The sequence below is a fragment of the Leucoraja erinacea genome, unplaced genomic scaffold (assembly GCF_028641065.1).
Source record: "Leucoraja erinacea ecotype New England unplaced genomic scaffold, Leri_hhj_1 Leri_163S, whole genome shotgun sequence".
Lineage (NCBI taxonomy): Eukaryota > Metazoa > Chordata > Chondrichthyes > Rajiformes > Rajidae > Leucoraja > Leucoraja erinaceus.
In genome coordinates, this window is record NW_026575935.1 from 194,408 (window position 1) to 210,500 (window position 16,093).

The 16,093-nt window shown below is 51.9% G+C and overlaps 1 protein-coding gene across 1 annotated transcript in view; it reads right to left on the reverse strand.

Moving 5' to 3' along the window:
* Positions 1–3,604: 3,604 nt before the first annotated feature.
* The window catches only part of LOC129716060 (vitellogenin-like), a 32,624-nt gene continuing 20,135 nt past the window's right edge, over positions 3,605–16,093 (reverse strand). Inside the window, exons 21-34 of the mRNA XM_055665940.1 lie at positions 15,017–15,171; positions 14,095–14,571; positions 13,264–13,317; positions 12,638–12,784; positions 11,543–11,755; positions 10,130–10,272; positions 9,350–9,488; positions 9,012–9,141; positions 7,534–7,726; positions 6,641–6,726; positions 5,812–5,906; positions 5,577–5,727; positions 5,324–5,485; positions 3,605–3,922 (exon numbers count right to left, since the gene is read on the reverse strand). Of these exons, the coding sequence (XP_055521915.1) occupies positions 3,822–3,922; positions 5,324–5,485; positions 5,577–5,727; positions 5,812–5,906; positions 6,641–6,726; positions 7,534–7,726; positions 9,012–9,141; positions 9,350–9,488; positions 10,130–10,272; positions 11,543–11,755; positions 12,638–12,784; positions 13,264–13,317; positions 14,095–14,571; positions 15,017–15,171 (2,246 nt within the window). The 3' untranslated portion in view covers positions 3,605–3,821. The remainder of the gene's footprint in view (positions 3,923–5,323; positions 5,486–5,576; positions 5,728–5,811; positions 5,907–6,640; positions 6,727–7,533; positions 7,727–9,011; positions 9,142–9,349; positions 9,489–10,129; positions 10,273–11,542; positions 11,756–12,637; positions 12,785–13,263; positions 13,318–14,094; positions 14,572–15,016; positions 15,172–16,093) is intronic.

Genomic DNA, 16,093 nt, shown 5'->3' on the forward strand with positions numbered 1-16,093 from the left:
CCCCCTGTAATACAGCCCCGCCCCCTGTAATACAGCCCCGCCCCCCGTGCTCCAGCCCCGCCCCCTGTAATACAGCCCCGCCCCCCGTAATCCAGCCCCGCCCCCCTGTAATCCAGCGCCGCCCCCAGTACTCCAACCCCGCCCCCAGTACTCCAGCGACGTCCCCAGTACTCCAGCCCCGCCCCCAGTACTCCAGCCCCGCCCCCGTGTTCCAGCCCCGCCCCCAGTACTCCAGCCCGCCCCCTGTAATCCAGCCCCCCCCCCCAGTACTCCCGCCCCCTGTAATCCAGCGCCGCCCCCAGTACTCCAGCCCCGCCCCCCGTGCTCCAGCCCCGCCCCCAGTACTCCAGCCCCGCCCCCAGTACTCCAGCCCCGCCCCCAGTACTCCAGCCCCGCCCCCAGTACTCCAGCCCCGCCCCCAGTACTCCAGTCCCGCCCCCCGTGCTCCAGCCCCGCCTCCTGTGCACCAGCCCCGCCTCCTGTGCACCAGCCCTGCCTCCAGTACTCCAGTCCCCGCCCCCCGTGCTCCAGTCCCGCCCCCCGTGCTCCAGCCCCGCCTCCTGTGCACCAGCCCTGCCTCCAGTACTCCAGTCCCGCCCCCCGTGCTCCAGCCCCGCCCCCAGTACTCCAGCCCCGCCCCCAGTACTCCAGCCCCGCCCCCAGTACTCCAGTCCCGCCCCCAGTACTCCAGCCCCGCCCCCAGTACTCCAGTCCCGCCCCCAGTACTCCAGCGACGCCCCCCGTGCTCCAGTCCCGCCCCCAGTACTCCAGCGACGCCCCCCGTGCTCCAGCCCCGCCCCCAGTACTCCAGCGACGCCCCCAGTACTCCAGCCCCGCCCCCCGTGCTCCAGCCCCGCCTCCTGTGCACCAGCCCCGCCCCCCGTGCTCCAGCCCCGCCCCCGGTCCTCCAGCCCCGCCCCTGTAATCCAGCGACGCCTCCACTACTACTGTTAGGAGGCCTGCACACAACTCCCACCAGCGTTTTCTGCCCCTTAGTGTTTCGCAGCTCTACCCATATCGATTCCACATCCTCCAAACTAATGTTCTTCCTTTCTATTGCATTAATCTCCTCTCTAACCAGTAACGCTACCCCACCTCCTTTTCCTTTCTGTCTATCCCTCCTGAATATTGAATATCCCTGGATGTTCAGCTCCCAGCCTTGGTCACCCTGGAGCCATGTCTCTGTGATCCCAACTATACCATAGTCAATAATACCTATCCAGCCCCGCCCTCTGTACTCTAGCCCCGCCCATGTACTCCAGCCCCGCCCCTTGTCCTCCAGTCCAGCCCTCGGTCCTCAAGTCTTGCCCCGTTCCTCCAGCTCCGCCCCCAGTCATCCAGTATTGCCTCCTAATTAAGCCCTTGTCCTCCTCTGCTGCACTCTGAATTTCTCCCAGTCCTCTGGTAGGCTGGTTTTTCTGGCTAATTTGTATGCTTCATCTTTTGTTTTCATACTATCCCTGATTTCCCTTGTTATCCAGCATGCACTACCTTCCCTGATTTATTCTTTTGCCAAACTGGGATGAACAATTTTTGTAGTTCATCCATTCAGTCTTTAAATGCCTTCTATTGCATATCCACCGTCAACCCTTTACGAATCAATTGCCAGTCTATCTTGGCCAATTCACATCTCATACCCTCAAATAATTACGTCACTCTCCATCCTACTGAAGAACCCAACCATATTATGGTCACTCTTGCCCAAGGGGCCATGCACAACAAGACTGTTATCTAACCCTTCCTCATTACTCAATACCCAGTCTAGAATAGCCTGCTCTCTCGTTGGTTCCTCGACATGTTGGTTTAGAAAACTATCCCGCTTACATTCCAAGAAATCCTCTTCCTCAGCACCCCTGCCAATTTGATTCACCCAATCTATATGTAGATTGAAGTTACCCATTATAACTGTTTTTACCTTTGTTGCACGCATTTCTAATTTCCTGTTTGATACCATCTCCAACTCCACTACTACTTTTAGGAGGCCTGCACACAACTCCCACTAGCATTTTCTGCCCCTTAGTGTTTCGCAGCTCTACCCATATCGATTCCACATCCTCCAAGCTAATGTTCTTCCTTTCTATTGCATTAATCTCCTCTCTAACCAGCAACGCTACCCCACCTCCTTTTCCTTTCTGTCTATCCCTCCTGAATATTGAATATCCCTGGATGTTCAGCTCCCAACCTTCGTCACCCTGGAGCCATGTCTCTGTGATCCCAACTATATGATGCTGGCACATGTAGCTGGGTCCTGAACTTCCTGTCGCAGCGGCAGCAGACAGTCAGGGTGGGCAGTAGGACATCAAAAACGATAGCCGTGAGCACTGGCTCACCCCAAGGCTGTGTCCTAAGCCCCCTTCTGTTTAGTCTGCTGACACACGACTGTACTGCCAGACTCAATAACAACTTCATCAGCAAGTTCGCTGATGACACAACAGTAGTGGGTCTCATCAGTGACAACGATGAATCGGCGTACAGGATGGAGGTGGAGCTGCTCACAGGTTGGTGCAAATCCCACAACCTCATTCTTAACGTGGGAAAAACTAAGGAGATGGTGGTTGACTTCAGGAGGGCGGGGAAACAACACCATACACCTCTGCACATCGACGGAGCTGATGTGGAAAGGGTCAGCAGCATGAAGTTCCTAGGACTACACCTGTCTGATGACCTGACGTCCACGGCCAACACCACAGCTCTGGTCAAGAGAGCCCAGCAGCGACTTCACCCCCTCCGAAGACTACGGAAAGCAGGCCTCCCCACCACACACCTACGGACTTTTTACAGGGGGACTGTTGAGAGCACACTGACATACGGCATCACTTCCTGGTTCGGGAGCTGCAAGGCGTACGAACGTCACCAACTGGACAGGATAGTGAAGACCGCAAGCAGGATTATTGGTGCTCCACTCCCCTTCCTGCTGGACATATACAAGAAGAGATGCATCAACAGAGCCATCTCCATCATCAAAGACCCTTACCACCCATCGCATGACTTTTTCACCATCCTCCCATCTGGGAAGAGGTACAGGAGCATCAGCTGCAAAACCAGCAGGATGCTCCTCAGCTTCTTCCCACAGGCTATAAGACTGTTAAATGAACTTTCCCCCCTGCCAAGTATCGCGCACAAACACCCCGCTGCCAGTCGGAACGGCTGTTGAATGTTATTGAATGTTATTAGAGGGTTAAATTGTTCATGACATGTATTTTAACTTTAATTGCTATTTATTTTGTAACGAAAACTGAATGGACACTGGTCGAGAAACGTTTTTTTTTTGTTTCCTCTGAGTATGCGAATACTCAGGAAATGACAATAAAGATTTACAATTACAATTATATCATAGTATTAATACCTATCTGCACATTCAACTCATCCACCTTATTACGAATGCTCCTTGCATTGAGACGCAAAGCCTTCAGGCTTGTTTTTACAACACTCTTACCCTTTATATAATTATGTTGAAAAGTGGCCCTTTCTGATTTTTGCCCTGGATTTGCCTGCCTGCCACATTTCACCTTGCTACCTATTGCTTCTACCTTCATTTTTACACCCCCCCCCCGTTATGGGCGGAATGGCCGATGTCTGCTCTGGGAACTAATAAACATATGAGAGCACGTTCAGCACCATCTATTACTTCCATAAAACCACCGTTGTTACTCAAACGATACACAAACTGTTTTTTGGATGCTGTAGAAATCTTTATTAGTGTTTTTGAAAGAACAATTCAAGATGTTGAATTTACTTTTTTACATGGTGAGAATTTGCAAATGATTGTAATATTCCAAGGTTGCTGATGCAGCAGGTGTGAAGGTTGCTGTTGATCTTGATCATTGGGAACAGCGACACATGCAGTCAGCGTGGGAGTCGACAGATCGACTGATGTCCACTGACTTCTTGTTAAAGAGACTCATGTCAGTCACTGTGTAATCTGTCGAGAAACAAACTCCTGATTAGTTGCACAACTCACAGCAACAACTTGACACATTTAGGCGGCACGGTGGTGCAGCGGGTCGAGCTGCTGCCTCGCAGCTCCAGTGAGCCGGGTTCCATCCTGACCTCAGGTGCTGTCTGTGTGGAGTTTGCACGCTCTCCCCGTGACCTTATCCCAGGGTCATGCAGGTGTGTAGTTTAGTACTCATCCGTAAATTGCAGAATGTCCTTTTGTTTCACACATTCAGTCTCTAATGTCTGGCGTCTAATGTCTCACAATCCCGCCCCCCCCCCCCACTTCAGCGATGTCCACCCATTATCTGCCTGACCCTCTCCCAGCTTTCGTACCCACCCACTACAATCAGTATGAAGAAGGATCCCCACCCGAAACGTCACCTATCCATGTTCTCCACAGATGCTGCCTGACCCGCTGAGTTACTCCAGCACTCTGTGAAACGTCACCTATCCATGTTCTCCACAGATGCTGCCTGACCCGCTGAGTTACTCCAGCACTCTGTGAAACGTCACCTATCCATGTTCTCCACAGATGCTGCCTGACCCGCTGAGTTACTCCAGCACTCTGTGAAACGTCACCTATCCATGTTCTCCACAGATGCTGCCTGACCCGCTGAGTTACTCCAGCACTCTGTGAAACGTCACCTATCCATGTTCTCCACAGATGCTGCCTGACCCACTGAGTTACTCCAACACTCTGTGTCCTTATCTGTAAATTGGCGCTAGTACGTCGGGAATGGATGTGTAAGTGGATTGATATAGAACTGGTGTGAACAAGCGCTCAATGGCAGGTGTGGACTCAGGGGGCTGGAGGGACATTTGTAATTCTGTATCTTGCAATTTAATTCACTTCAATTCAAGTATGACTATTTTCCTCAATGTTGTATAGAGAGCATGGAAGAGACCCTTCGGTCCAACTAGTCCATGCTGACCCATCTAAACTATCATTATTTGCCTGTCCCTGGCCCAGATCCCTCTAAACCTTCCCACTCATGCAGCTGTCACTGTATTTCAATGTATCTCACTGTACCTTGCTACAGGTGACAATAATTAAACCATTTCAACCATTGATACCCATCCAAGTGTCTTTCTAATGTTGTTATTGTACCTGCCTCAACTACCTCCTCCAGCTGCTTGTTCCATACACCCACCACCCTCTGAATGTTAAAGTTGTCCCTCAGGTTGTGATTCAATCTTTCCCTCTCATCTTAAACCCATTTCCCTCTAGTTCCTGATTCCACTTCCCTGGGATGAAGCAGTTGCTGAGATTTTTCACGGTACGACTGTAACTGGAATTCTCTAGCATGGTAGTGAGACTGGATGTTCTACACAACACCAGGTGTATATAAAGGTTGTGGATGGGATGTGAAGTAAGTGAACTCACTGGCTGCCAAACAGTGGAAGCGGACACGGCGAGATCGTGTTTCCATGGGTGTACATTCTGCCAGGCACCGTTGTACTGGTTCTACAGAATAGCATCTGGATGCCTGTCCTTCAAACTCCACCACAGTTCCTAGTTCCACAAAGTCCCGCCTTACTTTGCAATCTGAAAGACAAACAGAGTGTGGTTTGTCAGGGAGCCGAGCAGCGGCTGGGGGTGGGGGGGAACGATGACACAACCAGGCGGAGCCTCTTACCGTCCTTGCACGACGTTCCCGAACACAACCAGGACTCAAAGAGACGGTCCTGGTCCTCGGCCACCTCCCGGCTGGGCATCATCATTTTCTTCTCATCGTTGTTAAGGCCACAGATTCCACACGTCTTGCTCATCATCTGGTCCACGACAATCTTCACACAAAGGCAGATACATCAGAACAGTGCAACCACAAAGTTACCGCTGAAAGTTTCAATCTGTTAGTGAGGGTGAGCTACCTGGACACGTTCTCCATCAAAGTACAACTTCTCGATGTTCACAGACGGGATCCGCAGAGTGATTCCAGTTACGTTTTGTACAACTTCTACAACAGCTGGAAGACAGGACAGTCTTTTGTTCAACAGATACTTTCATCTTGTGACACCTTGTACTGACACATTGTAATAAGCTCACCTGCTAAAGGTTCATGAGTGATAGGAGCAGAATTAGGCCATTCGGCCCATCAAGTCTACTCTGCCATTCAATCATGGCTGATCTATCTCTCCCTCTCAAACCCATTCACCTGCCTTCTCCATGAGTTCTACAGATTGTCCACTGACTGACCAGATGGACATGTCCAGATTATTAGCACTGGGTCTATTTCGCTTTGTATTAAAATATATTGATTTTCTCATTGTGATAAATCTGAGACAAAGAAACGCTTGTGTTTGTGATTTCCCTGCTCTACAATGATACCAGGATCAGAAGTTACTGCAAGAACATAGAATGTAGAACAGTACCGCACAGGAACAGGCCCTTCGGCCCACAATGTCCATGCTGTACATGATGCCAAGTTAAACTGATCTAAAGTTGAGGTCTTGGTTGGATTGCTCTTTGTCAGAGACCTCCCCCTCGACCTTACCGCCATGTGTGGCCCTACCAGGAGCATAGCTCCAGACGGCATCACTCTCAGGATCTCAGGACCACACAAGCTTCTCCACCACTACAAGGTTACAGTCCTTACCTGCTCGCTAATTCAGGCAGGTTAACAGCGCTGTTGCAGTTTGAAGAGGCATTTAAAGTGTGACTGTCTCACCACATCCCCTCAATAAGGGAAAGGCCACTCACCTGGTAGAATTGGTTGCCCGGCAGACTGTTTCCTTCCATTCACCAATAATATCATTCGGTCTGAAGAAGGAACTACCTCAATGGTCCTGTTATAAAGCAAACACATTGTCTTAGACACAAATAGCTGGAGTAACTCAGCGGGACAGGCAGCATCTCTGGAGAGAAGGAATGGGTGATGTTTCGGGTGTAGAATCAGAGTAAGTGTTGAACAACACACCACCGATGGAGAATTTCTCCCCATCCAGCCGTCATTCCACTGTTTCCATTCATGTAACAGCTTCCTCCCGACTCCTGCATCAGTGTGACCCAGAATGTCACCTGTCCATTCCCTCCACAGATGCTGCCCGCCCTGCTGAGTGACCCCAGCACTGTGTCCATCCACACGTATAAATACTTCTCCATCACAGTTAGGGGTGTAAGGTGAAGAATTAGTAACAGGGCGGAACAGTGGTGCAGTGGGTAGGGTTGCTGCCTCACGGCACCAGAGACCCGGGTTCTATCCTGACCTTGGCTGCTACTGTGTGTGTGGAGTTTGCACGTCCTCCCTGTGACCACGTGGGTTTCCCCCGGGTGATCCGGTTTCCTCCCACCTCTCACAGACCTGCAGGGTTGGTGGGCTAAAGGGCTGCTGTAAAATGTGCTCCCAGTGTGTGAGTGGGAGGTGGAATCTGTGGGCTGATGATGAGAATGCAGGGAGAATAATATGTAGGAATAGCACAATGGGTGGTTGATGGATGGCGTGGACTCGATGGGCCGAAGGGCCTGTTTCTGTATGGATGACTTCAACACCAATGGATGTTTGTAGAGTTGTCACCAATGTTCTCACCTAAGGCTCCGTCTGTGAAACTTTACTGTGAAGGGTCACCGCGCACATTAAACCCGCAGACACTCACAAGTTTTTCACGGACACAATCAGTTTGATGGACTTCTTCGTCTTATCGGTTTGTGCACGCTTCATCAACAGCATAAACTTGGGACTATCGGAGCAGTCTTGGGTCAGGACATAGTAGCAATCGTTGGAAAGACTGTGGTTGAGTCTGTTCCCGTCATATGTCCAAACTGTATCGTTTTCAGCAACGCATTGTCCTGAAGAAAAGTTAAAGGTCATCACATTAGAAGGGAGGAAGGAGTTGGAGATTTCCCTCTGACCTCCCACATCTGCTCCACCACTGGAACAGTCATAGAGTCAACAAGGTTATATGTTGACCTCTCAGGCAAGGCCAACATGTGTATGAACTTCAAATGACTGTCTGTACGGAGTTTGTACCTTCTCCCCATCACCACGTGGGTTTTCTCCGGGTGCTCCGGTTTCCTCCCACACTCCAAAGATGTACAGGTTTGTAGATTAGTTTGGCTTCAGTAAAAAGGGGAAAGCCACACTGTCATGGGGAGAAGGTACAAACGTACGAATCAGGGCGAGACTACAAACTGCTGGAGTAACTCAGCGGGACAGGCAGCATCTATGGGGAGAAGCAATCAGTGGTACTGATCCAAATTTAACCCGGATCATCTTGGTTGGTGAACATATCTAGCCTGAAACAATACACAAGATGTTTGCTGTGGATATTCCCAGTTATAGGACATGGGTAGAGGAGAGGAATCAAGATCTTCAGGCAGACCAGAGGAGGCAGTCATACCCCCATCCATATAAACGGGACTGAGGTGGAGCGCGTCTCCAGCTATAAATTCCTCGGGGTACATATCTCGGAGGATTTGTCCTGGTCCCTCAACACCTCCAAGCTGATCAAAAAGGCACAGCAGCGCCTTTACTTCCTGAGGAGGCTGAAGAAAGCCCACCTGTCCCCCCGGATCCTGACCAACTTTTACCGCTGTACCATAGAGAGTATCCTGACCACCTGCTTCACGGTATGGTACAGCAGCTGCACTGCTGCGGACAGGAAGGCACTACAACGGGTGGTGAAAACCGCGCAGCACATCATCGGTGCCCCGCTCCCTGCCATGGATGCCCTCCACCGAAAACGGTGTCTGAGACGGGCTGGGAAGATCATCAAAGACCCCACACACCCCAACCATGGACTGTTTGCCCTCTTCCCATCAGGGAGGTGGTACAGGAGCCTCAGGTCACGTACTAGTAGGATGAGGAACAGCTTCTACAACAATACAATTACACTGCTGAACTCGGAGTCCCCGCCGATAGATTTCTCCGGTCCCTCCGTCCCCATTGTTTAATTATTCTGTATTTTTTGATTATTCTGTATGTTCTCTCTTTCTATTTTTTTTATTTCTTTATGTACAACTACTACGGACTGACGCAAAACTGCATTTCGTTGTACTCATACTTGTATTTGTGCGATGACATTAAAGTTGAATTGAATTGAATCTGGAGACAAGAACATTGAAGAATACTAACGTTGGTTCATTGTGAGGAAGGTCTCTGAGAGTTCGGCGATGCTGTGGAATCCGGCCTCCTGCATCCGTTTGGTGACAGCATGGACTGGCAGGGATGTGGGGATACGGAGACCCTGATAGAACGCTGTCATCTGTAACCAAAGCAAAACGGTTTGTTCACCCTCTGGCTCCATTGTAATCATGTATTGTCTTTCCGCTGCCCGGTTAGCACGCAACAAAAAGCTTTTCACTTGGTACACGTGACATTAAACTGGACTGAAGCTGAAGCAACGGTGTAACTGGGGCCCAGATGGTCGATCCAGCCAAACTTGGACAGAAAGAAATAAAGTTGCTTGTTACCTTGGGCAAGCGGATTATTGTGTCGATGGTTTGTGGGGAGGTTAGTGCGACCAGCACAGTAATCTGACGGTCACGATTACGTTTGTAGCTCTGTGATAATCCCAGTGAATAGGCCAGTCCTGGGAGGTAGTCGCCAACCCTGAGACAAGGAGCAAATGGTTGCAGTAAGACCACAAGTTCTTAAGACACAGGAGCAGAATTAAGCCATTCGGCCCATCAAGTCTACTCCACCATTCAATCATGGCTGATCTATCTCTCCCTCTCAAACCCATTCTCCTGCCTTCTCCCTGTGACCTTTGGCACCCGTACTAATCAATTTCCTGTCAACCTCCGCTTTAAGAATGCCCACTGACTTGTCCTCCACATCCGTCTGTGGCAATGTTTCCCACAGATTCACCACCCTCTGACTAAAGAGTTGAATACTTTATTGTAACATGTGACAAGTCACAGTGTAATTCTTCGTTGGCACATCCAATATCAGCAAATGGTCGCCCGTAGATGTCCTTTAATTCTGAGTCTGTGACCTCTGGTTCTAGACTCTCCCATTAGTGGAAACATCCTCTCCACATCCACTCCATCCAGGCCTTTCACTATTGTGTACGTTTCAATGAGGTTGCCCCTCATCTAAACTCCAGCGAGTACAGGCCCAGTGCCGTCAAACACTCATCAAGTGTGAAGCCAATCTGTGTGTGATGATTCTATGTGTTCAGTATAGAGCATATATAACAAAGAGGTGATGATATCAGGCCAGTTCAGGCAATGACATGACTAAGGACTTACATTCTGCCACCATATTTCAAGTTCTCGTTGATTCTAGACCACTGCATCTTGACCTTTGTAGCTGGGTGACTTGCAAGTTGACCAGTGGAGACTGTAACTGCAACGCGGTATTTCTCACAGTTTTCACCCCATCTTGTCAACGTCTGCAGAAAGTAAAAGAAGTTGCAATGAAACCACGAAGCTCGGCACCTGGAAACATCGGATACCTGGAGATGGAACGTCGAGCAACGGCAGATGGCAGGATCTTGTGTTGAACACACAGAGTGTTGGAGTAACTCAGCGGGTCAGGCAGCATCTGTGGAGAACATGGATAGGTGACGTTTCACAGTGCTGGAGTAACTCAGCGGGTCAGGCAGCATCTGTGGAGAACATGGATAGGTGACGTTTCACAGAGTGCTGGAGTAACTCAGCGGGTCAGGCAGCATCTGTGGAGAACATGGATAGGTGACGTTTCACGTCGGGACCTTTCTTCAGATGCTTTCTTCTGATGTCATCTATCTGTTTCCTCCTTAGGACTGAAGTTCTCTCTGAGCCATCTCCCATGTGGTCTAAATGTGAGCTCGATGCCCTTGTACTTCAGTCACAGGCCCTTCAGCCCAACTCCATCAATGATGCCCCATCCAAGCTAGTCCCATTACCCAAGTTTGGTCCAATAGTCTTTTAAATACGACCTGCTTCAAATCCCTCCTCCAGCAGCTCGTTCCATTTGTGTAAAACAAGTTGCCCCTTAGGTTCCAATTAAATCTGTCCCCTCTCATCTTAAACCTAGACCCTCTGGTTCTCGATTGCCCTACTCTGGGTAATAGACCATCATCATATAAACCTCTGTATGATCACCAGTCTCTGCCTGTACTCCAAGCACCAAAGTCCCAGCCTGCCCATCCTCTCCCTGTAGCTCAGACTCTCGAGTCCTGACAAAAGACTGCATTCACCCTGTCTAAGCCCCAAGATTTTATATACCTCTCTCAGATTGCTGCTCATCCTCCTGCGCTCCAAGGAATAATGTCCCAGCCTGCCCTTCCTCTCGCATTGCTCCATGCCTGAGCTGATGAAGTCCTCTCTCCTAATCACTAGCGACCCTTTCAAAGTCCCATGTGGGCGGCACGGTGGCGCAGCGGTAGAGTTGCTGCCTGACAGCGCCAGAGACCTGGGTTCGATCCTGACTACGGGTGCTGTCTATACGGGGATGGTACGTTCTCCCTGTGACCTGTGTGGGTTTTCTCCAGGTCTCCGGTTTCCTCCCACACTACAAAGACGTACAGGTAGGTACATTAAATTGGCCTCTGTAAGAAATTGTGAATTGTGGCGAGTGTGTGTAGGATGGCGTTAGTGTACTGGTCGGCACGGACTCAGTGGGCCGAAGGGCCTGTTTCCGTGCTGTATCTCTAAAGATAAAGGAATGGAAAGCCTTACCAAGAGTTTGTGGGATCGGGGTAGTAATGCATCAGCACAGATCTTCCAGTTGTTCTTGGGCTCCAGGTCCACCAGGCGTACGTGCATCCTGGGAATCCGTGATGAAATCTTGCCGTATCCCGTCAGCTGATAACCTTGTTGTGTTCCATCTGTACGTCTGACCCGGAGAAGCACGACCAGTAATGGAGTTCCAGCTTTGCCCACCAAGTAACGCTGCAATATCAAAGACAATCCCCAGTGGCACAGTCACAGAGTCAGAGAGTGTGTAAACAGGCCCTTCAGCCCACCTTGTCCATGCTGACCCAGTTGGCATGTTGGGTTAGTACCTGTAAGCCCATTGCCCTCTAAACCCTTCCTATCCATAGAACTGTCCAAATGTATTTTATAAGTCATGATAGCATCCACTTCTCCAGCTTCCTGTGGCAGCTCGTTCCAGACACGGACCACCCTGTGGGTGAAAATGTTGCCCCTCAGCTCTCTCTTAAATCTCTCCCTTCTCACCTTAAGCCTGAGCCCTCTGGTTTTAGAATCCTCTACCCTGGGTTAAAGACAGAGTGTTCACTGTATCCACACCCCTCGTGACCTTGTACACCTCAATAAGGTCACCCCTCAGCCTCCTACGCCCCAAAGAATAAAGTCCCAGCCTCTCCCGATACCGCAAGCCCACAAGCCCAGGTAACATCCTGGTCAATCTCTCCTGAACCCTTTCTGACATAATGACATCCCCCCTGTAGCTGGTCGATCACAACTGTACACAGTATCTCCAAGTGTGGTCTCACCAACCCCTTGTACACGAGCATCAACATGTGGCAACATCTGTACCAGTTCCCCTTCCCAATGGAGGCAGGCTGACCCCCCCACACTGACCCTCCCCACCCTGACCCCCCCACCCTGACCCCCCTGACCACACCCCGACCCCCCCACCCTGACCCCCCCACCCTGACCCCCCTGACCCCACCCTGCACACCCCACCCTGACCCTCCCAGCTCTGACCCCACCGTGACCCCACCCTGACCCCACCGTGACCCCACCGTGACCCCATCCTGCCCCCACCCTGACCCTTTGAGGGAGGGGGAGTCGGTGACCAAGACCCACCTGAGTGGATGAGCGGAGGATGGATGAGCTGAGACTGCTACGTCTAGACTTGATTCCAGACGAGTGCCTGAGTTTGCTGATGAGACGAGAGCTGGAGCGTTGAGATGTCGAGCGGCTGACTTGGATTGACCGCCTGCTGGCTGTGGACTGAGCACACACAGACAACACAATGAACATTTGCAGCAAACTGCATCACTGCCCACCAGACACCTTCACCATTTACTTCTAAATCCCAACATCCATTCAAGTAAAGACAAATGGCCCAAAATGGCCACATTTTTATATTTATAAAGGCACCTTCGCAATAAATAATTAATCTGATTCCAGGCTGCATCACTGGGTCAGTTCATCATCTTCAGTGATAACAGGATTAGGCCATTCGGCCCATCAGGTCTACTCCATCATTCAATCATGGCTGATCTATCTCTCCCTCCAAACCCCATTCTACTGCCTTCTCCCCGTAACCCCTGACCCCCGCACTAATCAACAATCTGTCAATCTCCACCTTAAAAATGCCCAATGTCTTGGCCTCCACAGCCGTCTGTGGCAAAGAATTCCACAGATTGATGGAGGGGAGGAGGGAGGGGGAGGGAGGAGGGGGGGTGGCATGGGGAAGATCAACTTACCCGACTGACATGTCCAGACTTAAATCGAAGTTCCAGGATGTCACGGCGTGAACTCTGTGGAAATGATATTTGAATAAAAAGCATTAGCCTCCTCTTTCTGCTGCCCAGTGTCCATCACTGTTATGTCCAGGCTCATTATTGTGGGGACATCACCTGGACCTTGTCTGGGGGTCAGTGGCAGGTTGTTGTTGAGGTGAGTCCGTGATACTGAGAGCTGAACCGTGTGGAGATGTGGTCCTGGTGGGTCACGCAGGGGGGGGGGGGGGGGGGGCAGGGTGAGGGGGGGGGGTGCAGGGTGGGGGGGGGGCAGTGTGAGGGGGGGGGGCAGGGTGAGGGGGGGGGGGCAGTGTGGGGGGGGGGGGGTAGGGTGAGGGGGGGGGGCAGTGTGAGGGGGGGGGGGCAGGGTGAGGGGGGGGGGGCAGGGTGAGGGTGTGGGGGGGGGGCAGGGTGTGAGGAGGGGGGGGGGGGCAGGGTGAGGGGGGGGGGCAGGGGGTGAGGAGGGGGGGGGGCAGGGTGAGGAGGGGGGGGGGCAGGGTGAGGGGGGGGGGGGGGGGGGGGGGGGGGGGAGGGGGGGGGGGGGGCAGGTGGAGGGGGGGGGGGGGGGGGGTGAGGGGGGGGGGGGGGAGGGGGGGGGGAGGGGGGGGGGGGGGGAAGGGGGAGGGGGTGGGGGGGTAGGGGGGGGGGGGGGGGTAGGGACAGGTTGTGAGGGTGGGGGTCTAGTGGAAACATCCTCTCCACATCCACTCACTTCACCATGTGTGAGGTGGGCAGGGTTGGTGGGGTGGGCAGGGTTGGGCAGGTGGGTACCATGGATCGCCTCATGCTACTGACCCTGCGGCTGCTCCTGTGCATGCTGGAGGTCCCACGGCTGCCGCTGCGATGGAGGCTGCTGCGAGGTTTGCTGCTGCTGCGACGGAGGCTGCGACGGAGGCTGCGACGGAGGCCGCTGCGAGGTTTGCTGCTGCTGCGACGGAGGGTGAGACGACGGCTGCGATGGAGGCTGCTGCGAGGTTTGCTGCTGCTGCGACGGAGGCTGCGACGGAGGCTGCTGCTGCTGCTGCTGCTGCTGCTGCTGAGACGGAGGCTGCCGCTGCGCCTGGTGCTGCCACGGAGATTGACCTTGCCGCTGCGTCGCATGCTGCGGGTCTGCCCCTTGCTGTGTTTGTTGCTCTTCCTGATGCTGCTGCTGCTGCTGCTGCTGCTGCTGCTACTGATGATGCTGCCAGCCCGCAAGTGTCTGTTGCCCGACAGGTGGCCGGATCTGCTGGAACTGGAACTGGAACTGGACCGACCCAGTGTTCTGTTACCCTGGGAGGAGAAACACAACAGGGTCACACACATTAGGAGATAACTGTGACACTGCTGGTAGAGTGGGCAGCGCCAGAGACCCGGGTTCAATCCTGACTACGGGTGCTGTCTGTACAGAGTTTGCACGCTCTCCCCGTGACCTGGGTGGGTTTTCTCCGGGTTCCCCAGTTTCCTCCCACACTCCAAAGACGTGCAGGTTTGTGGGTTAATTAGGCTTCAGTGAAGATTATAAACTGTTCCCAGTGTGTAGAGGATAGCGCTGGTGTACGGGGTGATCACTGGTCGGCACAGACACAGTGGCCATGTTCTCTACAACAGCATGAGATTCATTGTAAACATTGCCAGGGGTGAACTGTCCTGGCTTTACCCAGCCCAGCCACTATTTACTCATCAGCACAAGATGGTGTGGTCAGGTGGTGTAATATGTGGATGAATCAGTACGTACCTTAGCCTGCTTCATCAGAATCCTCCCCAGTCTATCTGAGCTCATTACAGATGGAGCTCTTATCTCCTTATCCTCAAGCTTTATCATCTTGGTCAGAGACTTGGCTCCAGCCTGTATCTCCAGCACAATCTTCTCAATGTCTGCTCCTGAGCTGACTGCAAGATGAGACAAGATGAAGATCATCAGACCCTTGTTAGCAAAGACTGGTCCCAATCCCGTTAACCTACAAGGTTCTACCGTAAGGTTCTTCGAGTCAGCTACTACCACACCAACATTGGCCAACTAAGGAGGACATGATCTCTACTTTACCATTAGCTTGACGTTGAAGGTGCCAGGAAGGAGATTTAATGGGAAGCCGAGGATTTTTCACACAGAGAGTGGTTGAAATCTGGAACTCACTGCCCGGGGAATCAGATACATTCACTATGTTTACGAGGCACATAGATAGAGACTTGGTGTAAGGTCATTGGTATTGTAGAGAGTTGTGGACGCAGCCCAGACCATCACACAAACCAACCTCCCTTCCATCAACTCCATCTACACCTCACGCTGCCTCGGCAAGGCCAGCAGCATCATCAAGGACCAGTCTCACCCCGGTCACTCCCTCTTCTCCCCTCTCCCATCGGGCAAGAGGTACAGAAGTGTGAAAACACACACCTCCAGATTCAGGGACAGTTTCTTCCCGGCTGTTATCAGGCAACTGAACCGTCCTCTCACCATCTAGAGAATGGTCCTGACCTCCCATCTATCATTAACTTGGACTTTATCTGACCTCCGTGTTATATCTTTGCACTAAATCTTGTTCTCTTTCTCCTGTATCTGTACACTGCGGACGGCTCGATTGTAATCATGTACAGTCTTCCCGCTGACTGGATGGAACGCAACAAAAGCTTTTCACTGTACCTCGCTACACGTGACACTAATAAACTAAACTAAACCAAAGAAGGCAAGTGCGATTAGTGTAGATGGACATAAAGGTCAGCATGGACGTGGTGGGCCGAAGGGCCTGTTTCTGTGCTGTATCACTCTGTGACTCTGTGCTGCCGACCTGTAACAACAAAGACTTTTTGTTGGAGA